We start from the raw sequence: 27,023 nt of genomic DNA, 5'->3' as shown, positions 1-27,023 counted from the left end.
TACTTTAAGACATGAAGGTCAGTCAATCTGGAAAATTTCAAGAACTTTGAAAGTTTCTTCAAGTGCAGTCGCAAAAACCATGGTTAAACCATTAACCAGCATGGCTATCACAGTATTCTGCAGCGATACGCCATCCTATCTGGTTTGCGCTTAGTAGTGGGGCTATCATTTGTTTTTCAACAGGACAATGATGCAAAACACACCTCCAGGCTGTGTAAGGGGTATTTGACCAAGAAGGAGAGTGATGGAATACTGCATCAGATGACCTGGCCTCCACAATCACCCGACCTCAACCCAATTGAGATGGTTTGGGATGAGTTGGACCGCAGAGTGAACGAAAAGCAGCCAACAAGTGCTCAGCATATGTGGGAACTCCTTCAAGACTTTTTGTAAAGCATTCCTCATGAAGCTGGTTGAGAGAATGCTTAGAGTGTGCAAAGCTGTCATCAAGTCAAAGGGTGGCTACTTTGAATAATCTAAAATATGTGGTGATTCCACATGTGTTATTTCATAGTTTTGATGTCTTCACTATCATTCTACAATGTAGAAAATAGTAAAAATAAAGAAAAACCCTTGAATGAGTAGGTGTGTCCAAACTTTTGACTGTTACTATATGTTAAATGCTTGTCCATGTTTAATGCTACCCCCTCTGTTACCCTGCGTTCCACAGGGTTTAAGGGGTATATCAATCTTTCCAGGGTGAGAGTAATAATTAGGGTCTCTGGCTCCTTTCCCCAAAGGAAAGGTGGTTCATTATTTGTATTCATTGTTGATTCCTGCCCGTAGCTCACTCGTCCCTATTAAGTGTCCAGTGATACAGGTTATGGGCTCTATGGGCGATTAGTTGTTGGTAGCGGAGTCGAGGGAATGAGCAGGGTTGGACACGACCACGCTATTATCCCACACACATTCTCTGTGGTTCATATGATCCCTGAAATGAGCTGTCTGTTGTCAGGTCAATGCTTTTCATTCCTGGGAATTAAGAGTCAATTATGATTCACCCCTGTATGTTAGAATAGAAGGGGTCAGTTTTTCAGAGCTGTCTCGGGACTCTACGCTGACATTTTTACAAGAAGCACATGTGCTTCTATGTTAACAAATGTAAGCGCACACAAATACATTTAGGAGCACAATGATAATATTTGAGGAAGAGAGTTTTATGATAAGAAATTACGAAAAGTGCATGGATAAAAGTTTTTGGGAGTGTTCCACGCTCAATCAAGCACAATGTACCCTCAAATATTCAGTAATTTAGGTGAGACAAAAATTATCAGCTGCCCCTTTAAGGGGTGGGCCATTAGCGTGATGTGTCTGTCAGAGATTTTCCAACATCTCTTCTTTTTGCTAGTAGTTGAGCGAGCTCAAACTAACATTGACAAACAACCCAGCGTGTGACCAAAACGCTATAAATAGCCAAGAAACACGAGGACAAAGTCACACTTTAGTAGACTTTCGGGTAAATTCGACCAACTTCTATGCTAAAAATGACTCTTTCAGCCCTTCACTCACAGTGCTCTTAGCCCCGTTGCTGCATGAGTGGTGGTATTACCTTGCGCAACAACAACAGTGCCAGTGCTGAAAGATTCATTTGATGGGATTCATAGTTCTTTGTGCGATTAGCTACCAGCTATGAGGCAAAACGTCAGAAATAAAATAAATAAAACTTTAAAAGTGCACATATCCGCTATCTCAGTGTGTCATGTGGGAAAATGACGGAACCTCACTGGGAGCTCAAAACCTGGTGGTGCGGTTCCTGAAAGGTTACGCAGTCTCAGACCAGTCTCTAAACCTACTGCACTCGCATGGGACTTAGAGCTGGTTTTGGAGGCACTCTGGAGTCTGTGGATCTGAAGATGCTCTTCTATAAAACCTCCCTGCTCATGGCTTTGGACTTGGCTAAATGTGTTAGGGACCTCCACACATTATCTGTACACCCTTCCTGTATGCCCCAGGCGACTCCAAGGTTACGTTACGTCCAAATGCAGCCTTCGCCCCAAAAGTCATGGCTATATCCTACAGGTCGTTAGCTTTTGAACTATTTTCCTTTTCGCCTCCTTCTGAAAAAAACAGAGGTTCCATATCCAGTGTCCAGTGGCAGCTTTACGCACGTACATTGAAAGGACCCGGGGTATCCGGTTATCTGAGCAGCTTTTTGTCTGTTTTGCTAATCCACCTTGCAGCAAGGCACTCTCTAAGCAGCGTCTCTCCCACTGGATTATCTCCCTGGCATATTATCAGCAAGCGACAAGGGTTACCTAGCGGTGTACGTGCCCACTGCACCAGGGGTCTGGCAGCATCTAGGGCATTGTTTAAAGGGTTAACTACAGGAGATATTTGTGCTGCAGCAAGTTGGGCATCACCATACACTTTTGTGAGGTTTTATCACTTGGATGTCACTTCTCCCTGTGTAGCCCACAGCGTGCTTATTATGGCTGGGACTGGGGAAAGTCACTAGGCAACGTGCCGTGTGCGTAATACCCAGACTGTCACATCTGGCGGGGTCAGATCTGGGTGGTCTGCCATGGGCTGTTTTATTTAGTATCTGTTGGGGTCGGCTTGGGGTGTGATTATATTTCTCCATAGTATGTTGAACTGAAGTTGACCAACTGAAAGGGAACGTAATATTATGACTATAACTACTGTTCCCTGAAGGAGGGAAACGAGGTGCAACACCTGTTTGCCCCCCCGTTTCTGGGCTCGATAAAGAGCGGTATTAAATTGAAGGAATGAATCCGAACCTAACGTGTATCACCTGTGGACGGCGGGACTTCCAACGAGGCATGTATTTCACTGGCCTTGTCAGGCGTGATTGTACACTGAGTATACAAAACATTAAGAACACCTGCTCTTTCCATGACATAAACTGACCGGGTGATTCCAGATGAAAGCTATGATCCCTTATTGATGTCACTTGTTAAATCCACTTTTGAATTGTGCTTTTGAATGGGGTATGGTTGTAGGTGCCAGGCTCACTGGTTTGTGTCAAGAACTTTAACGCTGCTGGATTTTTCATGTTCAACAGTTTCCCGTGTCAATCAAGAATGGTCCACCACCCAAAGAAAATCCAGCAAACTTGACACCACTGTGGGAAGCATTGGAGTCAACATGAGCCAGCATCTCTGTGGAATGCTTTCGACACCTTGTAGAGTCCATGTCCCGAAGAATTGAGGCTATTCTATAGGGACAGCCAACTCCGGTCCTTGAGAATCACATTCGTTCAGTCAGAAGCATTTTGAGTTACGATAGCAGTTGAAATCTGAGCATTTTGACTAAGTCTGCGTGGAACAAAAGCAGACTTGTTATTGTGCATAGAATTAGAATGACTAGAACAGACATTTCCGTTCAAGGTTAGTAGCAGTGTTGCGGAGTAGTTCAACTAGTAATTTAACTAATTCAATTAGTAATGAAATAAGTAATTTATCCCATGTGGCTCAGTTGGTATAGTATGGTGCTTGCTATGCCAGGATTGTGGGTTCTATTCCCACGGGGAACCAGTACAAAAAATATTAAAATGTACACTCTGGATAAGACCATCTGCTAAATGACTAAAAGGTAAACTACATTTTGCAGTAGCTTGGTGGTAGTTGAACTATTAAAAAATATATACAGTGTATATATAATACGCAACATGCAAAAATGTCAAAGGTTTACTGAGTTACCGTTCATATAAGATAATCAGTCAATTGAAACAAATTCATTAAGCTATAATCTATAGATTTCCCATGACTGGGAATACAAATATGCATCTGTTGGTCACAGATACCTTTGAAAAAAAAGTAGGGGCGTGAATCAGAATACCAGTCAGTATTTGGTTTGACCACCATTTGCCTCACACAGCGCGACACATCTCCTTCGCATTAGAGTTGATCTGGCTGTTGATTGTGGCCTGTGGAATGTTGTCCCACTCCTCTTCAACGGCTGTCTGAAGTTGCTGGATATTGGCGGGAACTGGAACACACTTTCATACACATCGATCCAGAGCATCCTAAACATGCTCAATGGGTGACATGTCTGGTGAGAATGCAGACCATGGAAGAACTGGGACATTTTCAGCTTCCAGGAATTATGTACAGATCCTTGCAACATGGGGTCGTGCATTATCATGCTGGAAACATGAGGTGATGGCGGCGGATGAATGGCACGACAATGGGCCTCAGGATCTCGTCACGGTATCAAATTGCAATCGATAAAATGCAAATGTGTTCATTGTCCGTAGCTTATGCCTGCCCATACCTTAACCCCAACACCACCATGAGGCACTGTGTTCACAACGTTGACATCAGCAAACCGCTTGCCCACACGACACTAGCACGAGCACGCAGATGAGCTTCCCTGAGACGGTTTCTGACAGTTTTTGCAGAAATTATTTGATCGTGCAAACCCAGTTTCATCAGCTGTACGGGTGGCTGGTCTCAGACAATCCTGCAGGTGCAGAAGCCGGATGTGGAGGTTTGACATGCTGCCAAATTCTCTAAAACAACGTTGGAGGCAGATTATGGTAGAGAAATTAACATTCAATTCTATAGAAACAGCTAGCAGACATTCCTGCAGTCAGTATGCCAATTGCACTCTCTCTCAAAACTTGATACATCTGTGGCATTGTGTTATGTGACAAAACTGCACATTTTAGAGTGGCCTTTTATTGTCCCCACACTCTTAGAAAAAAAGGTGCTATCTAGAAACTAAAATGGTTATTCGGCTAGGGAAACCCTTTGAATAACCCTCCAGGTAGAACACTTTTGGGTTCCACAGAGGGTTCTACATGAAACCCAAAAGGCTTCTACGTGGAACCAAAAAGGGTTCTCCCTGGAACCAAAAATAGTTATCCTATGAAGACAGCTAAGGAGTGCAGCACAATGTACACCTGTGTAATGATCATGCTGTTTAATCAGCTTCTCGATATGCCACACCTGTCAGGTGGATGGATAATAGGATAATAATAGTGTGTTTAATAGGCTAAATTACACATGATCTAAACAGAGAGTATGACCCCAAAGGGATCTGTTCTTGCAATTTGTAGTTTATGACATTTCAGATTTACATATGATAATTTTTCACAAAGTAGTTTGGATGTAGTGAACTACTTTTTCTAAGTAACTTTAGTAAGTATACTATATTTTTCTTCAGGGTAGCTTTAGGGTAGCTTAATTTCTTCTAGTGTGAAGTAATTGGTAGCTTGGTAAACTATATCTTCAGAGTAGCTTCCCCGACACTGGTGCATTGTGGAGGAGAAAAGCCGGATGCCAAGACGTTCCGGATGTCATATCCTCACATATCTTTGATTACAATCATAACACGAGTAACCTGCTTAATTGCTTACACATAACTTTAAAAAGTCTGAAGTAAACAAGTGTTTTCCATCACCATGTGCCTCAAATCATACAGGATGCAGAATTGTCAGAGGCCCTAGAAACTCGTGACAGTTGAATCTTCTACTGGCTCAAAATGCGGAACATCACTGTACCAGAAACATGACAAAGTAGCAGAACTCTCATCGTTCTCATTGTTTAACTGAAAGTTGTATCAGCTTCATATCAATCAACGATTGTAATGATGCATGTATACATCATTGAGAATGTCTAACTTGAGATTGAAGAAACATGATTTAGTACCATGCCCTTGCATCTAAGTACCTGCCAAGTCAACTTATTAGAAAATACAGGTCTACAATGGCAGACATATTGATTGTACCATTGAGCACACTTAATTGCCTTGGTCTGAGGGGCTTCTCCCATTTTAGTCATTCTATTTCTATGAGTGTGTGACCCTTTAGGACAAGTTATGTTTGTTCAGGAGAGGGGCCCTCAGAGAGGGCTAACATGTATCACTCACAGCCAGGTCCACCCATTGACTGAATTTGAATGTCCATTCTAGTCATTCTATTTCTATGGGAGTAAGATGTATTACTCACAGGTAGCCAGCAGGAGACAACGTGACTGGGAGCTCAGAGTGAATCGTAGTGCAGTAACTGGTAGAGAGGACAGAATGCTGCTGCTGTCCCTTAGTGTCTGTAAAAAATTCCCATTGTCCATACTGTAGAGCTGAAAAAGACAGATGGCGTTAAATTAATTCAGACGTCCCAATGACAGATCTATAATTTATCATTCTCCTACACGTCAATTGGTCAGCCACATATCAACGGTGTTGTGTTCATTAGGAAGGAAAATGAAAAATATTTGTGGGGAGATACTATCTGCACCTGTCCAATAAGAAACATTTGTTTTCATTGTCTGGTGCAAAACGTTTTGCTACAGTGTGCCTTAATGAACATAAAAGTTGGAAACGGTGTTCAAGTCCAATACCTTGATGGCTCCGTCACTCAGACCAACAGCCAACAGAGTCCCTTCATTGTTGAACTGGCACGTCATCACCTCACTCCCACACTCCCTGAGACATGGACAGAAAGATGGAGGTGGAGAAGGCCTTCACACCTCTGGATATTTGTCAACTGTCAGTGCATATTGTGAAAATTTAGATGTAGACACACACACACACTTACACACAGAGTATTTTGTAATTTGTACAGTGCATTCAGAAAGTATTCAGAGCACTTTACTTTTTCCACATTTTGTCACATTACAGCCTTATTCTAAAATGGATTCAATAGTTTTCCCCCCTCATCAATCTACACACAATACTCCATAATGACAAAGCAAAAACAGGTTTTTAGTATTTTTTGCAAATGTATTAAAAATAAAAACTTAAACATCACATTTACATAAGTATTCAGGCCCTTTACTCATTACATTGTTGAAGTCCCTTTGGCAGCGATTACAGCCTTGAGTCTTCTTGGGTATGACGCTAAAGTTTGGCACACTTGTATTTGGGGAGTTTCTCCCATTCTTCTCTGCAGATCATCTCAAGCTCTGTCAGCTTGGATGAGGAGCGTCGCTGCACAGCAATTTTCAGGTCTCTCCAGAGATGTTCGATTGGGTTCAAGTACGGGCTCTGTCTGGGCCACTCAAGGACATTCAAACTTGTCCCAAAGCCACTCCTGCATTGTCTTGGCTGTGTGCTTAGGGTTGTTGTACTGTTGGAAGGTGAACCTTCGCCCAGGTTGAAGGTCCTGAGCGCTCTGGAACAAATTTTTATGAAGGATCTCTCTGTACCTTGCTCCGTTCATTTTTTTGTATTTAATCCATTTTAGAATAAGGCTGTAACCTATAACACAATGTGGATTAAGTCAAGGGGTCTGAATACATTCTGAATGCACTGTATATGAAAGGCCTGAAAAAAATCACCATGTAATTTGTAACAAGATACTTCAGAAAATCTTAAAAATACTGAAAAACGTCTCTAAAATGATTTTTTTTAATAGCGGTTCACAATTTCTTGGGCCCTACAATCCCAAATGTAATGCATTGGTATCAGAAGTCTTATGGCACTATCGTGTGAGGCCACGAGAGGTGTTGGTGGAGGAGCTTGAAAGAAAGCACTTCCAGAGCAAGGATAATGGGGTGATTTAGGTACAAAAGTAAAATCGAATTTTGTATTTTCTGTACTTTGTAGTTTACTTTAATAATTTGTTTGGATGGGTATCTCTGCACACACACACACAGACACACAAGGCGTAATCTACTTACAACACAGAGTGAATGTGGAGCTCTCCTTTGGTTTTAGGCTGGGTGTGTGTAGTACTTATGTACGCCTCTTCTTTATAGACATTGGTCTGTGGGCCTTTACCTACATCTCTGAATTCAGTGAGATCTAGACCAGTTGTGGCACTCTCTTTATGTGTGTCTGGTGCTCTGTCTAACTCTGCTTCACTCTCTGCTTCTTCACTGTCAGGGTCAGTCTCAGATCCAGGGTCTGTGCTGGGGTCTGAGTCAAAGTCACTCAGCATATAGCTATGACTGGGTTGTTTAGACTCTTCTTCACCATCACCATGAGCTTGGAAGACTCCTCTCCTGGAGGCTGCAGTGGCATTGTTAGACATCTGGATAGGAGAACATGAGATGTAATATAGATTTTCTTTATGAACTTTATAGATCAAAGGTATTTTTAAAGAAAAACTTACACAATGGCAGCTATGTTGACACTGCCATGTTGATCTGAGTCTTGCTGTTGGAAAACCACTTTAGACTACAGTGACAGACTTTCGGCTGCCACAGATGCACCTCGCCAACTTATGTCTACAGTCAGCTTCGCTATCCTTACTGCTCGAACACACCATTGCGATGAGCGAGCAAGGGGCCAGGGTTCCGGTATTGAACATAGAGAAGTTAGATTTCAAAATTCCTAATAAGACACTTTGGTTATCACTTTATGCAAACATCACTCACAGTCGAAGATATTAACATTTTATATTCATCTAATGTTTGCCATGTTTTTGGATGATGTGATGATGTTGTTGCAGCTCACGCTGCTCCCTGTGCGCACTGAGTGCTAATGTGTGTGTGAAGTTGGGTGCTGTAAACCGGATGCAACCCGGATATAGACGGTCCATGAATCGGCGAGCGAAAGTGAGTAGATTAAAATAAATTATAGTTGTCACATGCGCCGAACACAACAGGTGTAGTAGACCTTACAGTGAAATGCTTACTTACAAGACCTTAACCAACAATGCCGTTTTAAGAAGAATAAGTATTAAGAAAGTATTTAAAAAATAAACTGAAGTAAAAAATCATAAAAAATAAATAAATAAAAATTCAAGAGCCCCAAATTCAAAAATTTGGTGCGGCAGGGTAGCCTAGTGGTTAGAGTGTTGGACTAGTAACCGGAAGGTTGCAAGTTCAAACCCCCGAGCTGACAAGGAACAAATCTGTCGTTCTGCCCCTGAACAGGCAGTCATTAGGCCGTCATTGAAAATAAGAATTTGTTCTTAACTGACTTGCCTAGTTAAATAAAGGTAAAAATTAAAAATTTAAAAAATACAATAACAGTAACGACTCTATATACAGGGGGTACCGGTACAGAGTCAATGTGTGGGGGCACAGGTTAGTCGAGGTAATTGAGGTAATATGTACATGTAGGTAGAGGTAAAGTGACTATGTATAGATAATAAACAGAAAGTAGCAGCAGAGTAAAAATGGGAGGGGGGTTTCAATAGCTTGGAAGTAGAAGCTGTTAAGAAGCCTTTTGTACCTAGACTGCCCTCCGATACCACTTGCCGTGTGGTAGCAGAGAGAACAGTCTATGACTAGGGTGGCTGGAGTTTTTGAAAATTTTTAGGGCCTTCCTTCCTGACACCGCCCAGTATAGAGGTCCTGGATTGCAAGAAGCTTGGCCACAATGATGTACTTGGCTGTACGCACTACCATCTGTAGTGTCTTGTGGTCGGAAGCCGAGCAGTTGCCATACTAGGTGGTGATGCAACCAGTCAGGAGGCTCTCGATGGTGCAGCTGTAGAACTTTTTGAGGATCTGGGGACCCATGCCAAATCTTTTCAGTCTCCTGAGGGGGAATAGGTTTTGATGTGCCCTCTTCACAACTGTCTTGGTGTGTTTGGACCATGATAGTTCGTTGGTGATGTGGACACCAAGGAACTTGAAGCTCTCAACCTGCTCCACTACAGCCCCGTCGATGAGAATGGGGGCATGCTCGGCCCTCCTTTTTCTGTAGTCCACGATCATCTCCTTTGTCTTGATCATGTTGAGGGAGAAGTTGTTACCCTGGCACCACACTGCCAGGTCTCTGACTTCCTTCCTATAGGCTGTCTCATTGTTGTCAGTGTTTTGTCATCAGGAAAAAGGGAGGCGCAAAATGGGAAAAAAGGGAGGCGCATCGGGGCTAGTCGCATTAGAAGGGGTGGGAGATGAGGAAATGTTGGACAGGCAAGGAGGCATGGCTGAGTCAAATATGAATGCTGACTTAATAAAGTGTTGATTAAAGAGCTCAGCCATGTGCTCCTTGTCAGTAACAACCACATCATCAATATTAAGGGACATGGGCAGCTGTGAGGAGGGGGGTTTGTTCTCCAGGTTTTTAACCGTTTTCCAGAACTTCTTGAGGTTAAAGCATTTTGCCAAATGGAATTCTTGAGGTGGAGTAACTCTGCCAGATCAAGCTCATACCAGGGGCTGTTTTTAATTCTCATTTTCTTTTGGGGGATGGGTTTGTTAACAAAACCACTGAAAATATAAAAAAATAAGGTTCTTTCAAGCTTCTTTGACAGAGGGGATCAAGCAGATTCTATACCAATCTACAGAGGCCAGGTCATGAAGGAAGCCACCCTTTGCCTTGATGACAGCTTTGCACACTCTTGGCATTCTCTCAACCAACTTCACCTGGAATGCTTTTTCAACAGTCTTGAAGGTGTTCCCACATAAGCTGAGCACTTGTTGGCTGCCATTCCTTCACTCTGTGTCCAACTGATTGTGGAGGCCAGGTCATCTGATGCAGCACTCCATCACTCTCCTTCTTGGTCAAATAACATTTACACAGCATGGAGCTCCTTTGGGTCATTGTCAAATTGAAATAGTTGAAAAACAAATGATAGTCCCGCTAAGCGCAAACCAGATAGGATGGAATATTGCTGCAGAATGCTTTGGTAGCCATGCTGGTTACGTGTGCCTTGAATTGTAAATAAATCACTGACAGTGTTCACCAGCAAAGTACCTCCACACCATCACACCTCCTCCTTCATGCTTCACAATGGGAACCACACATGCAGAGATCCTCCTGCGTCTGCATCTCACAAAGACACAGCGGTTGGAACCAAAAATCTCACATTTGGACTCATCAGACCAAAGGACAGAGGTCCATCGGTCTAATGTCCATTGCTCGTGTTTCTTGCCCCAAGCAAGTCTCTTCTCCTTATTGGTACTCTTTACTAGTGGTTTCTTTGTAGCAATTCAACCATGAAGGCCTGATTCACGCTGTCTCCTCAGAACAGTTGATGTTGAGATGTGTCTGTTACTTGAATGAGGGTGAAGCATTTATTTGGGCTGCAATTTCTAAGGCTGGTAACTCTAATGAACTTATCCTCTGCAGCAGAGGTAACTCTGGGTCCATTCCTGTGGCGGTCCTCATAAGAGCCAGTTTCATCATAACGCTTGATGGTTTTTGTGACTGCACTTGAAGAAACTTTCTAAGATCTTGAAATATTCCGGATTGACCCCCCCCCCCCCCCCTACCTTGTCACAACACAACTGATTGGCTTAAGAAGGAAAGAAATTCCACAAATGTACTTTTAACAAAGCACACCTGTTAATTGAAATGCATTCTAGGTGACTACCTCATGAAGCTGGTTGAGAGAATGCCAAGAGTGTGCAAAGCTGTCTTCAATGCAAAGGGTGGTTACTTTGACGAATCTCAAATCTAAAATATATTTTGATCTGTTTAACACTTTCTTTGGTTACAACATGATTCCGTATGTGTTATTTCGTAGTTTTGATGTCTTAGCTATGATTCTACAATGTAGAAATAGTACAAATAAAGAAAATGCCTTGAATGAGTAGGTGTGTCCAGACTTTTGACTGGTACTGTATATAATTATTTTATATATTTTGGGGGGGGAGTTCCCCTGTCCCATTTTGTATAATTAAGTGTAATGGATTTATACTATAATTCAGTTGGGGGCGGTAATGCAACATATTGGATGCCAACTGCCGTTAACTATCACCAAAGAAAAATCGCTACTGTTGACTGGCGTAGAGTTCGGCTGCCTACTCCAACTTGCCTCTGTAAAAAATATGGTGTGCACAAACAACCTGAAAAAACCCTTGCCGAAAACCAAAACGAACAAAAATTTCACAAAATGTTGTCATAATATGTAAACATACTGTTCAAAACTGTTTCAGCTGGGATGCATGCAGAGACCTTAAGTTAATTTAACTCATGTCTGTTAGCAAAAAAGCTTGTTGTGAACAGCGTGCACATTTCTTCGTAAGCTAGTGCATAATTATAATGGGTTTTTGTGTGTGAGAGGGGTGTTGAAACTAAATTAGTAAAGACAAGATTGTGGCTAATAAAACTGAGCACAAAAATAAATGTTTTCAGGACCATGGAAAACTATGCGAGCCATTCCAGAGAAAAGAGCTAAACTAGTGGACTAGTTTGTAAGCCTACATTTTTTACATTAGCAGGAGCAGGCCTGCAAGCCAAGGGCGAGAAAATGCCATCTTCCTAATTTTATTTTTTATTTTTTTACCTTTATTTAACCAGGCAAGTCAGTTAAGAACAAATTCTTATTTTCAATGACGGCCTGGGAACAGTGGGTTAACTGCCTGTTCAGGGGCAGAACGACAGATTTGTACCTTGTCAGCTCGGGGGTTTGAACTCACAACCTTCCGGTTACTAGTCCAACGCTCTAACCACTAGGCTACCCTGTTTGATATTGTTCCCGTTCGCCAAGTCTAGAATTGTAAACTAATAGAAAATAATAATATATTTTAATATCTCTCCTCAACCCCCAATTTCATTGCAGGAAAACATAGTTTGGAAAGCAAATGGCTAAGACAATGAGGCTTCAGGGCTTCAGGCTTTTCGGTGTGGGAGAGTGTGAAATGTGGGGACCTGGTGTCCAAGTAGGCACATGTAAGACATTTAATTTGTTAAGTATAGTCGGTTTGTAATTCCACTCACTAGTTGTAGCTGTATAGTCTGTTTGTTTGTGGTGTTGGTCTTGGCTAGCTTAATATTCTGGTTAAAATACACCAGTTATGCTATTTTGGATCACGCTGTTGATGTCATGCAGCCTGTCGTTTTTGTGTTTATACTTTTTCATAACGACAAAACGGCAAGTTTGATGTCTGCGACAATAGAATGTTCATGATGTCACTGTGACAACTGTATAGACATGTCGATAGACGTAGTATAAACCAGCCTTTAGTCTTGAAAACCTGTTTAGTAATATAAAGTACTCACTCAGTTTAGCACATGGCCTCACATGTGAATCCTTAAAGAGATGGGTGGGGCTAAAGCTTAAGATGGTATGAACAATGCTGAATGGGTCTAGACAATGAATGAGCAGAAGAAGTGGTTTTACAAGTTTTTCAACTTTTAAATCACAATTACTTTCCCATTGTTCCTCAACTGCAGTGTATGATATACCATTTTCTAGCTCTAAATATTTACTATAATCCAATGTAAAAAACAGTGACATTTTGCTACATAAGACCAAATCGAGCCAGTCAGTCACATTTTTCTAACTAGTGAGAATGCTCGGAAGCAGGCAATGTTGAAAAGTCATCTTTAGATATGTTGTAATTTTCTTAAATGTTGTTTTGTAATTTACTAAATCAAGCAGACAATAAGAAAATTGCATTTGAAAAAGTTGAAATGTTTTCTGTGAGCCAATGGGGTAACCTAGGTAACCACAGGAGGTTTCCCCACAGGCGGGCGGGGTTATGACGTTCTATGTTCTATCTAATAACGACTTGAGCTTCTCAATTACACTCCATGCTATTCTCAATACTACACTCAATCTTCCTCGACTCAGTTACATGGCAGACTTTGTCTTGATCTGTGTAATGATATCCCCAATGCCCAATAATACTTGTGTTTTTTCTTCCACTGTTCCCACCCTGTGCTGAAGAACCACCAATGCGCTTGTGGTCGGTCCTTCAACCAGTGGCATACCTTTACATCGCAGGCAGTGCAAACCAGACAACCCTACATCTCTGACCATCTCATGTTTGAGGTTCACGACTCGACATTTATGCTTGTCCTCTTGTCCGCTCAACTAAAATAAATAGTCGGACAAGAAGAATATAGATTTAGTTGTCCGAATGGACAAGTAAAAAAAAGCACAAATAATAATATCAAACAATTACTCCGATTAGAATTGGATCAGATAGGCCAATATTGGTATAATATTCCAAATCTATTTTTCATGTACATCAATTTTAAAAAAGCCTACATGTCAAAGTGTAAGTGATATACATATTGGCTACAGCCTCATGTCCAAAATGATGCTGACATGAGGGAGGCGCCAGAAAATGTAGCCAAACTTTAATGAGATGTTTAAGTACATAAATATAGGCCAAAACGCCAGTCATGTTTGACAAATATAATGAAGGATAATTAACATTAACATCTAAAGCAGGTGTCAAACTCGTTCCACGGAGGGCACAGTGTCTGCGGCTTTTTGCTCCTCCCTTGTACTTGATTGATAAATTAAGGTCACTGATTAATTAGTAAGGTACTCCCGAAACCTGGTTGGCTGGGTCTTAAAACCTCTCTGGTACCAGTGGGACGGTAGCGTCCCACCTCGACAACAGCAAGTGAAATTGCAGGGCGCCAAATTCAAAACAACATAAATCCCATAATTAAAATTCCTCAAACATACAAGTATTATACACCATTTTAAAGATAAACTTCTTGTAAATCCAACCACAGTGTTCAATTTCAAAAAGGCCTTACGGCGAAAGCACACCGAACGATTATGTTACGTCAGCGCCTAGTCACAGAAAACCATACAGCCATTTTCCAGCCAAGGAGAGGGCTCACAAAATTCAGAAATAGTGATTAAATTCATCACTAACCTTTGATGATCTTCATCAGATGGCACTCCCAGGTCTCCATGTTAGACAATAAATGTTTGTTTTGTTCGATAATGTCCCTCTTTATGTCCAAAAACCTCAGTTTTGTTGGTGCGTTTAGTTCAGTAATCCAAAGGCACAATGCGCACTCACAACATCCAGACAAAAAGTTTTTTAAAAGTACAATAAAAGTTTGTAGAAACATGTCAAACGATGTTTAAAATCAATCCTCAGGTTGTTTTTGTCATAAATAATCAATAATATTTAAACCGGACAAAAGCTTCGTCAATAGAAAAAGAGAAACAAGAAAGGCGCACTCCCGATCACGCGTTGAAATCATGTCTGGAAATTTCCACTGTCCACTCATTGAAAGTGCTGTATCTCCCTCATTTTTCAGAGTAAAAGCCTGAAACAATGCCTAAAGACTGGCCAAATGTAGAAGAAGCCATAGAGATCGTGAACTGGGTCCTAAGTCTTTGTATGGTGGATAGGCTTTCAATGGAAAAACAGCAACTCAGCTTTCACTGTAGAAATGTAATCTTAACATTTCAAACAACTACAATACCAAAGCATTTCAAGTGAACTTTCAATAACAAGTTTACAGTCTGGAACTCTTAGGGCAGCGATCCGCCTACACCCTTTGACATTTCACATGTCTATGGCAGCTCTGGGCTTGACCTCTCTTCCTGACCTTGTGCGATATGATGCTGAGCATGCTTCTGTGTCAGTCAACAGTTCTTGTGGTGTTGCAAGTAAGTATGGTGTATGTTGTGCTGTGTGTGTGTTTAGTCCATCACGTTCTCTTTCAGGGGAACAGTTAATCTCATCAGTGTGTTGTTCTTTTGTGTTCAGTAGGTGACGACGATTGCGGCGGTACACCGCTCCTTTTGCGGTATGGACGTGATATGAACGTTCAGTGTCAGCTGGCTGGATGACGACTGTTGGCTTCCAGAGGCCATGCTCCTGGATTGTAACGGACTCTCCGTCGATCAGTGGTGGCAGTGGTCTAGCTGACCTGTCGTAGTAGTATCGCTTTTGTTGTTGTTGCAGCTGCTGGTTGGTGCTGGGAAGGATTGAGCGAAGTCTGCGGCTCATCAACAGCTGGGCTGGTGATTTGAAGTTGTCAACTGGAGTGTTGCGGTATTTAAGGAGACTGAGGTAGGGGTCTCGCTTGTCTGCTATTGCTTTGTCCATGAGTAATTTAGCAATCTGCACAGATTTTTCAGCAAGGCCATTACTTTGAGGGTAATGTGGTGACGTGTGAACTCCCATGCTTTTGTGAAGGATTCAAACTAATTTGATTTGTAACAGGGCCCATTGCCAGATATTAAAGTCTCTACAATGCCATGCCTGGCAAAGGCTGCTTTCAGCTTGTGTATCACAGCTGCAGATGTGGTGCTGTTAAGGTTGTCGAGTTCGAAGTATCTGCTGTAGTAGTCCTCTGTTACGATGGTTCCAGAATTCTTATACGCTCTGAGGGCATTTTCTCCTCTCCTCAGGCCATCCATCCTGTATGACTTTCCTCAGCTGTGTGAGTTGTGAGTCCTTTTCTGTTTCTATTCGGATCTCCTTCAGTTTTGTGTCACTGACTGGTAAGTTGCTGTACACAGTGTGCACTTGCATGTCCATGCCTTCACAGAGGCTGCTGTCCTTGTAGGTAAGAAACTTCCTGGAGAGTGTGTCTGCAACAGGGATGTCTTTGCCTAGACGGTGAGCTACTGCAAGTCGTATTTTTGTAGTTGAAGGATCATTCTCTGTAGCCTTGGCGGGGCTGCGGCTAGTGGTTTCCTCATGATTGACTCAAGGGGCTTGTGGGCGGATTCCACAATGACTTGTCGTCCATATACGTACTGATGGAAACGTTTACATCCGAACAGAATGGCGTAGAGCTCTTTTTCGATTTGAGCTTAGTAGATTTCACAGTCTGTGAGAGATTTGGAAGCATAGCCGATGGGTTTTCCTTCTTGCAGTAGCACTGCATCTAGTCCATACTTTGACATGTCCACTTGGAGTCTAAGCTCTTTGTTGGGGTCGTAGTAGGCAAGGATTGGTCCTGGTTCTCTCGTGATCAAGTCTTTCACACTCTGGAAAGCAATGTCATGTTGCTTGTCCCAGAGAAACTCACTGGACTGCTTTAGCAGTTGACGCAGAGGTGCATTAGCATCGGAGAGGCTGGGTGCAAACTTGACTAAGTAGTTGACCATGCCAAGCACTGTTTCAGCTCTGCACGGTTCTTTGGTGGCTCCATTTCTTTTATGGCTGAGATCTTCTGTGGGTCTGGCTTGATTCCATTCGCTGTGAGAAAATGTCCAAAGTAGCTGACCTCTGTAGCGCCGACTGTGCTCTTCTCGGGGTTGAGCCGGACTCCTCTCTCGCGGGACCTTTGCAGCATTTCAGCATTGCAGGTTTCTGGGATAATGGTGTTGATGTGAGCCATTAACAACCTTTCAAAGCACTTCATGGCTATGAACGTGAGTGCAATGGGTCTGTAGAGTGCAATGGGTCTGCAGGTTGCCTTTGTGTTCTTGGGGACAGGGACTATGGTAGTCTGCTTGAAACATGTTGGTATTACAGACTCAATCAGGGACATGTTGAAAATGTCAGTGAAGACACCTGCCAGTTGGTCAGCACATGCCCGGAACACACGTCCTGGTAATCCATCTGGCCCCGCAGCCTTGTGTATGCGAGTCCAGCTGCACTGGCGAGTCCAGTGCAGCTGGACCTGTGAACAAACAGCATTAAACACTTAAACCGCCCGCATACATAGGTTTGGCTGGTGCCTAGCAGAACTTGGCTAGGTGAACCGAATGAGTGTGCTCGCATACTCCCTTTAAAATAAAAATGAAAAAAAGGGGAAAGGAGTGATATTACCCCGGGACCGTAGAGGACGATGAGCTGGTAATAGCCATCTATGGGCAAAGAAGTAGGTGACAACAGACCCAAACAAGGAATTACATAAATGACATGAAACATCCAGGTTTTAAACAATTAAGTTTATGGTTAAATAGTTTAAAATTGCTAACTCCTCTGCTCAGATTCAAGGTGGGTGATGTGAGGTGTGACCATTTGATCTGAACAAACCAAGTAAACAGAATCAAGCCTTTAGACCAGGGGTGTAAAACTCATTCCGTGGAGGGCCTAGTTTCTGCAGGTTTTTTGTTTTTTTCTTTCAATCAACTTCACTAGGGTAGGGGGCAGCATTCTGAATTTTGGATGAAAAGTGTGCCCAAATTAAACGGCCTGCTACTCAGGCCCATAAGCTAGGATATGCATAATTAGTAGATTTGGATAGAAAACACTCTAAAGTTTCCAAAACTGTTAAAATAATGTCTGTGAGTATAACAGAACTGATATGGCAGGCGAAAACCTGAGGAAAATTGAAAGGCTGTTTTTCCATTGAAACCCTATCCACCATACAAAGACTTAGGACCCAGTTCACGATCTCTATGGCTTCTTCTACATGTGGCCAGTCTTTAGGCATTGTTTCAGGCTTTTACTCTGAAAAATAACATGTTGGATCATTGTTTCAGAGTCTATGTTGATTCAGTTGGTGTAGTATGCAATATAAATGGTTACTTACCTTGAGTCCAAACTACAGAGCATGTATTCAAAAGAAATGCTTAGAATATGTAAACATTTTTCTTTTGTTTTAAAAGAAGGGGGATGTAATATTCATATGTGTAAACATACTGAATTGTAATTGGATGCATTTTACTGCCGTATCATACTGTGCTATGATTGGTTAAGACCACCCAGATGGTTAGGTCATGGTCAGTTGATCATGGTTGGAGATACGTCAACATGCCAGTTGTAGCTAGCTAATAAAGAGCTATGTTAATAAATATCCTGTAGTACTGCAAAGCGTGCAAAACAAGACAACTCCTGAACAGGTAATCAAATGGCTACCCAGACTATTTGCGTTGTGTACCCCCCCCCCCCCCCCACACACACACAAGCCATCTTTTTACGCTGCTGCTACTGTCTGTTATCATATACAGTGCCTTGCGAAAGTATTCGGCCCCCTTGAACTTTGCGACCTTTTGCCACATTTCAGGCTTCAAACATAAAGATATAAAACTGTATCTTTTTGTGAAGAATCAACAACAAGTGGGACACAATCATGAAGTGGAACGACATTTATTGGATATTTCAAACTTTTTTAACAAATCAAAAACTGAAAAATTGGGCGTGCAAAATTATTCAGCCCCCTTAAGTTAATACTTTGTAGCGCCACCTTTTGCTGCGATTACAGCTGTAAGTCGCTTGGGGTATGTCTCTATCAGTTTTGCACATCACATTGCACATTCCATTCCTCCTTGCAAAACAGCTCGAGCTCAGTGAGGTTGGATGGAGAGCATTTGTGAACAGCAGTTTTCAGTTCTTTCCACAGATTCTCGATTGGATTCAGGTCTGGACTTTGACTTGGCCATTCTAACACCTGGATATGTTTATTTTTAAACCATTCCATTGTAGATTTTGCTTTATGTTTTGGATCATTGTCTTGTTGGAAGACAAATCTCTGTCCCAGTCTCAGGTCTTTTGCAGACTCCATCAGGTTTTCTTCCAGAATGGTCCTGTATTTGGCTCCATCCATCTTCCCATCAATTTTAACCATCTTCCCTGTCCCTGCTGAAGAAAAGCAGGCCCAAACCATGATGCTGCCACCACCATGTTTGACAGTGGGGATGATGTGTTCAGCTGTGTTGCTTTTACGCCAAACATAACGTTTTGCATTGTTGCCAAAAAGTTCAATTTTGGTTTCATCTGACCAGAGCACCTTCTTCCACATGTTTGGTGTGTCTCCCAGGTGGCTTGTGGCAAACTTTAAACAACACTTTTTATGGATATCTTTAAGAAATGGCTTTCTTCTTGCCACTCTTCCATATAAAGGCCAGATTTGTGCAATATACGACTGATTGTTGTCCTATGGACAGAGTCTCCCACCTCAGCTGTAGATCTCTGCAGTTCATCCAGAGTGATCATGGGCCTCTTGGCTGCATCTCTGATCAGTCTTCTCCTTGTATGAGCTGAAAGTTTAGAGGGATGGCCAGGTCTTGGTAGATTTGCAGTGGTCTGATACTCCTTCCATTTCAATATTATCGCTTGCACAGTGCTCCTTGGGATGTTTAAAGCTTGGGAAATCTTTTTGTATCCAAATCCGGCTTTAAACTTCTTCACAACAGTATCTCGGACCTGCCTGGTGTGTTCCTTGTTCTTCATGATGCTATCTGCACTTTTAACGGACCGCTGAGACTATCACAGTGCAGGTGCATTTATACGGAGACTTGATTACACACAGGTGGATTGTATTTATCATCATTAGTCATTTAGGTCAACATTGAATCATTCAGAGATCTTCACTGAACTTCTGGAGAGAGTTTGCTGCACTGAAAGTAAAGGGGCTGAATAATTTTGCACGCCCAATTTTTCAGTTTTTGATTTGTTAAAAAAGTTTGAAATATCCAATAAATGTCGTTCCACTTCATGACTGTGTCCCACTTGTTGTTGATTCTTCACAAAGAAATACAGTTTTATATCTTTATGTTTGAAGCCTGAAATGTGGCAAAAGGTCGCAAAGTTCAAGGGGGCCGAAGGCACTGTATGCATAGTCACTTTAACTATACATTAATGTACATACTACCTCAATTGGGCCGACCAACCAGTGCTCCCGCACATTGGCTAACCGGGCTATCTGCATTGTGTCCCGCCACCCCCTCTTTTACACTACTGCTACTCTCTGTTCATCATATATGCAGAGTCACTTTAACCATATCTGCATGTACATACTACCTCAATCAGCCTGAATAACCGGTGTCTGTATGTAGCCTCGCTACTTTTATAGCCTCGCTACTGTATATAGCCTGTCTTTTTACTGTTGTTTTATTTCTTTACTTACCCTATTGTTCACCTAATACAGTGCCTTGCGAAAGTATTCGGCCCCCTTGAACTTTGCGACCTTTTGCCACATTTCAGGCTTCAAACATAAAGATATAAAACTGTATTTTTTTGTGAAGAATCAACAACAAGCGGGACACAATCATGCAGTGGAACGACATTTATTGGATATTTCAAACTTTTTTAACAAATCAAAAACTGAAAAATTGGGCGTGCAAAATTATTCAGCCCTCTTAAGTTAATACAAAACTGATAGAGACATACCCCAAGCGACTTACAGCTGTAATCGCAGCAAAAGGTGACGCTACAAAGTATTAACTTAAGAGGGCTGAATAATTTTGCACGCCCAATTTTTCTGTTTTTGATTTGTTAAAAAAGTTTGAAATATCCAATAAATGTCGTTCCACTTCATGATTGTGTCCCACTTGTTGTTGATTCTTCACAAAAAAATACAGTTTTATATCTTTATGTTTGAAGCCTGAAATGTGGCAAAAGGTCGCAAAGTTCAAGGGGGCCGAATACTTTCGCAAGGCACTGTACCTTTTTTGCACTATTGGTTAGAGCCTGTAAGTAAGCATTTCACTGTAAGGTCTGTTGTATTCGGCGCACGTGACAAATAAACTTTGATTTGATTTGATGTCTGGCAAGTGCGCACCTCTTTTGCCGCATAATCACAGAAACACCTCATCCTCATGGTACCCCAACTACTGCTGGGAGACTACGAATGATTTGTGTGAAATCACTATTGTCAAATAACTGATCTTATGTAGTTGGAAATGAAATGGGAATGACTTGATTAACTGAAATGGCAATAATTTTGTTGTTTGTGTTTTCTCACTGTAATGCACTGATCATAACATTATTGTATTATTGTATATTATTGTGGTTTCTGTAAAACTGCAGGTTTGTACAATACGACCTGACCTTTGGTCACACCCAGGAAAAGAATACTGTGGAGAAACAATATCAGACACACTGACAATCTTTTTGTTGCCTCAATGAATACAAATAAACATCAAGTAACTTTGAAAAATCTATTTTGAGTGCTGCCTCTCTACTAAAGAATCTGATATACTTATGTTGCTCAACACACCAGTTCTGAACTTTCTATAACCTTTTACGATAGAGATGATTTTCACAAGTTGAACTCTCACATATTTTGATTGTCCACATAGGGCTCTCAGATCATGGTTTTCAGACTCAAATGTTCAGTGGTGATTGTGTGAAAATGTTAAATGGACAATCAATGACATAATAGACTCAGCTTGAGTATGTATTTATCCTCTATCCCAGTCCCTAATTGAACCTTAAGCCATACCCCCTAGACCCCTTTGGAGATATGGGAGAACTGGTGTGCCTTGAAAAACTTTCAACTCTTTTCCTAATCGTGATAATTTTTTGGAACACTCACTTATAAACATGACCTGTGGAATGCACGTGGAATTTTGACTTGGGAGCACCAGTGCCTCTCAGATGATACATTGAATGGCAAATGGTTACATCTGTATCGTTGTTTCAAGTCAAGTGTGCTCAGTCTGTTGTTTCATTTCATGCAGTACGGATCAGATTTTTTTTTGCGTAGAAGGTTAGGAGAACTTACGCAGCAGGTAAGGATAATTAACGTAGCATTAGGTTAAGGTTAGGACATTGGTTAGGCTAGGGTTAGTTCAAATGCTCCCCGAAATGACTCAAAATGTTGATTTATGTGTAACTTCCGTAGCTGTATAAAGAATCCCGGAGCAGACAACGCGAAAAGTCTGTCGATGTGGCCTTGAGCAAGACACTTAACCCTAATTTGCTCCAGTAACGCCATATTACCATGGCTGACCCTGTAAAACAACATATTTCACTGCATCTATCCGGTGAATGTGACAATTAAAACATATTTTTCCATTAATTATCCCAGTAAACCCAGATCTCGAAAATGGCAGATACGGTGAAAGTGAGTAATTACATTCCGGAGTTCCCAGTTGTTTTTAATGCGGCAACGGTCACATACAGTATCTGCGCATGTGCACGTGTTGCTTCACGCTGTTACACCGTGGTAGCAACAGGACCAACACAGCAGAGAAGTTTGGTAGAGCAGTTTTAACGCTCGTAGTTGTTGCGGTAATTGACCCTTCCTTTGTGCACCTACTTCACATCGCTGGGTATACCTTTAACTAGCTAACTAGATTCATCTAGCTAGCTATCTAGTTTTCAATACACTTGCCCTGTGGCTGGCTGCCAACACACTTTGGATCAATAAAAAAGGCAAAACCGAAAACGGAATCATCCCACCTTATCTTTTTTTGAGTAATCCTTGTTTCTTTTTTCTGGTTGACTGTTGTGTTATGTTGTATTTGAACACCAACATATGTTTTCAACGCTAGCTCTCGCCTCTCCTCCAGACAGTAATTTGAATCGAGGTGACAACTAACATCGTTGCTTAGCAACCAACCTCATTTTAAACCCTCTCCGCTCATGGAGATGTCATGATCCATGACGCAATTGTAAAGGCAAAAACAATGAGGTGCCAAATTGAGGGGACATATGATTATTATCACGCACTACAACATCTATAAAAGCTACCTTGTAATACATGTTTTGCACAATAAACGCAGTATATGAGATAATAGGATGAGTTATGTTGAAACATAAATGTATATTGTGGGTTTTATGTTAGGATGAACCTATGGGCACGTTTGAGTGTCAGGGCAAAAGCATAGGGCTAAAGCTAAAACAGTACAGAATGAAGATAAGCAGGAACTGCTTGTCTAATACAAATCCCTGATCAGGCTTATAGGTGATGTCATGGCAAAATTGGCTAGCTAAACCATAGATATCCTATTTAATTACTAGAGGGGAAAGGTAAAACAAATCTCAAACTTCCAGAATGGGATGAAAATGGATTGGTCAGGGAGAAATCCAAACCAGTCTAATTGGAATGAATGGCACTAGAGGCGCAATCCTGATTTTACTTATGCAGGAAAATAAAAGTAAGGCATTTGATATATCACAAATTGTATAATACCTCAAATATTGTCATAGAATTATAAATACCATACAGGTTTTATACACATTTCATGTAATTTATATGTAATTAGATCTCAATTTTGTGTTTTCTTGAAAAGCTGTGAGTGCTATTATATGACACAATATCAGAACTTGTTGCATTTACAACTTGTCTAAGTCCTATCATCAACTGATTTCAGTCAGTGTATGGCTGTGGATTGACTGCATTGTTTGAATGGAATGTAGACATATTGGCAGTTCATTTTAAAACATTTATGGAATCATTCCTCTAAAACTGTCTGGCTAGTTAGCTAGCAAACATACAGTGCAGATAAATTCTTCAAAATCATTATTTTACACAATATCTTATCACAGCACTGGCAAACCATGGAACAACTCCCTGACCAAAATGGCTGCACTTTATCACGTCATAAGAAGGTTCATGCCCTTTCTAGTATTCTAATTCCTATTTCTATGAGCTAAACTCATGTGCTGAATCACGTCATTGAGTAGGCAAACTGTGCATGTGCAGGCTGTAAATTCAAAACCATCTTAGATATAAAGTTGTTTTTGATGAAAATGTAATGAATGAAAAAGTATGTGGACACCTGCTCATCAAACATCTCATTCCAAAATCATGGGCATTAATATGGAGTTGGTCCCCCTTTGCTGCTATAACAGCCTCCACTCTTCTGGGAAGGTTTTCCACTAGATGTTGGAACATTGCTGCGGGGACTTGCTTCCATTCAGCTACTAGAGCATTAATGAGTGTCATGCTGAAACAGGAAAGGGCCTTCCCAAACTGTTGCCACAAAGTTAGAAGCACAGAATTGTATAGAATAGCAGTAGCTTTAAGATTTCCTTTCACTGGAACAAAGGGGCCTAGCTCGAACCATGAAAATAAGCCATAGACCATTATTCCTCCTGCTCCAAACTCTACAGTAGGACTATGCATTCGGGTAGGTTGCGTTCTCCTGGCATCCGCCAAACCCAGATTCGTCCGTCAGACTGCCAGATGGTGAAGCGTGATTCATCACTCCAGCGAACGCGTTTCCACTGCTCCGGAGTCCAATGGCGGTGAGCTTTACACCACTCCAGTCAACGCTTGGCATTGCGCATTGTGATCTTAGGCTTGTGTGCGGCTACTCGGCCATGGAAACCCATTTCATGAAGCTCCAGACGAACAGTCCTTGTGCTGACGTTGCTTCCAGAGGCAGTTTGGAACTCGGTAGTGAGTGTTGCGACTGAGGACAGACGTCATTTCACGATGACATGGCTCTATACATAACTGAGTGACGCTGTCACGACTCTGACAAAGGTGGCTCCTCTTCCCGTTCGGGTGGCGCTCGGCGGTCGTGTCGCCGGCCTACTAGCTGCCACTGATTCTTTTCTCACCCTCCATATGTGTTTATTGAGTACACCTGTTTTGAGTTGGTTATAATTAGTGAGGCTTTATTAGTCAGCTGGCCCACCTGGTTCTTTGTGTGGGATTGATTATTGTAACCCTGGTGTTTGCATTAGATGTACATGTTTGTGTATTTAGTGCTAGACTGTTTTCGTTTCCCTGTGTCTGGGGCATTTGGTTTGAGCACCCGTAAGTGGGATGACCGTAGTTCACCGTTGTGTGCATTAAAAAAAAAAGCACTTTATTGAACTCTGCTTTCCTGCGCCTGATTTCACCCTCACGACACCCAGGACCTTACAGACGCATTCATTCTGTTTTTGGTTTGGGTACCATGAACAAATCCACAGTGACGTGTCTGGTGGGGTATGTATGTCCGTTTGAGGTGTATGCAAATAGATTAGTGGTTTGGCATTTTCAACACAGAAATGTTTCTTAAAAAGACTAGAAGAGAAGTAGTCTATTTCTCCTCAACCATCAACCATGAAAGACTATCATGCATGTTGTTAATTAATGTTCATTTTGTGTGTGCACTTAAGGGTAAGGCATGTTGCTTTGTTTTGAGCCAGCTGCAGCTTTGCTAGGTCTTTCTTTGCTGCACCTGGCCATACTACTGGACAGTAATGAAGATGGGACAAGAACAAAGCCTGAACAACTAGTACAGTTAATCTCCCCATCTTGACAACAACTTTGTCAATATGACTTAACCATGATAACTGACCATCCAATGTTACTCATATGAGTTCAGGTCCTTCAACTTGATCAATGGGCACACCCTTTATGCACAACTCGTGTTTAGGTTGAGGTCTAAGAGAATGCTTTGAACCAAATACAATGCTTAGATGTATTTAAGACCAGTTTATTGTTACCTACCCATTCTGACATTGACTATAACTCCTTGCTAAGAGTCTCAGTGAGCTCACTGGCTGTAGGTGCTGATGTATAGTGTTCAATCATCAACATATATAGTAATTTTAGATTCTTGTAAGACAAGTGGCAAATCATTTGTAAAAATTGAGAAGAGTAACGGCCCAAGGGAAATGCTCGGAGGGATATCGCACTGTACATATCTGATGTTACAGAGGCTTCCATTGATAAAAACTCTCAGAGTTCGATTGGATAAGTAACTTCCCAACAATCTGAAGGCAGGTGATGTAAAGACATAACAAGTGAGTTTTAGTGAGCTTGATCAACATTGTAGCCAACAGTGCAGGGAACTGCCGACTGACTGATCTACAAAGAATCTTGCATCATAAATACAGTGGCTTGCGAAATAATTCACCCACCCTGGATTTTTTTTATATTTTGTTGCCTTACAACCTGGAATTAAAATATATATTTTTTGGGGGGGGGGGTTGTATAATTTGATTTACACATGCCTAACACTTTGAAGATGCAAAATATTTTTTATTGTGAAAAAAACAAGAAAAAGGACAACAAAACAGAAAACTTGAGTGTGCATAACTATTCAGCCCCACAAAAGTCAATATTTTGTAGAGCCACCTTTTGCAGAAATTACAGCTGCAAGTCTCTTGGGGTATGTCTCTATAAGCCTGGCACATCTAGCCACTGGAATTTTTGCCCATTTTTCAAGGCAAAACGGCTCCAGCTCCTTCAAGTTGGATGGGTTCCGCTGGTCTACAGCAAACTTTAAGTCATACCACAGATTCTCAATTGGATTGAGGTCTGGGATTTGACTAGGACATTCCAAGACATTTTAATGTTTCCCCTTAAACCACTCAAGTGTTGCCTTAGCAGTATGCTTAGGGTCATTGTCCTGCTGGAAGGGGGATATGTCAGAAAACATAACTCGATTTAAGCAAGGTAATTTAAAAAATTGTCTTTAGTTTGGGTTACTTTCCTAAGTTATTCTTAAATATGGGTTGTCTCATCAATTATTCCATGCATATTTCTAGAAAATACAAACGTATTTTCAAATATTTAACCATGATAACTGAGGGTCTTAGGGTCATTTTCCCAGTCTCAAATCTCTGGAAGACTGAAACAGGTTTCCCTCAAGAATTTCCCTGTATTTAGCGCCATCCATCATTCCTACAATTCTGACCAGTTTCCCAGTCCCTGCCAATGAAAAACATTCCAACATCATGATGCTGACACCACCATGCTTCACTGTGCGGATGGTGTTCTTGGAGTGATGAGAGGTGTTGGGTTTGCGCCAGACGTTTTCCTTGATGGCCAAAAAGCTCAATTTTAGTCTCATCTGACCAGAGCACATTCTTCCATATGTTTGAGTCTCCCACTTGCCTTTTGGCGAACACCAAACGTGTTGCTTATTTTTTTCTTTAAGC

At 41.6% G+C, this 27,023-nt stretch overlaps 1 protein-coding gene across 1 annotated transcript in view; it reads right to left on the bottom strand.

Annotated features, from left to right (window-relative positions):
- LOC110491768 (uncharacterized) overlaps positions 1-22,755 on the bottom strand; it is a 34,424-nt gene extending 11,669 nt beyond the window's left edge. Inside the window, exons 1-4 of the mRNA XM_021565505.3 lie at positions 22,599-22,755; positions 7,584-7,936; positions 6,303-6,387; positions 5,912-6,041 (exon numbers count right to left, since the gene is read on the bottom strand). Of these exons, the coding sequence (XP_021421180.3) occupies positions 5,912-6,041; positions 6,303-6,387; positions 7,584-7,936 (568 nt within the window). The 5' untranslated portion in view covers positions 22,599-22,755. The remainder of the gene's footprint in view (positions 1-5,911; positions 6,042-6,302; positions 6,388-7,583; positions 7,937-22,598) is intronic.
- Between the last annotated feature and the right edge of the window lie 4,268 nt (positions 22,756-27,023).

This window comes from Oncorhynchus mykiss, chromosome 16, assembly GCF_057628025.1.
Source record: "Oncorhynchus mykiss isolate SJ-2025 chromosome 16, ASM5762802v1, whole genome shotgun sequence".
Taxonomy (NCBI): Eukaryota; Metazoa; Chordata; class Actinopteri; order Salmoniformes; family Salmonidae; genus Oncorhynchus; species Oncorhynchus mykiss.
This window is presented reverse-complemented; position numbering and strand designations above follow the sequence as displayed.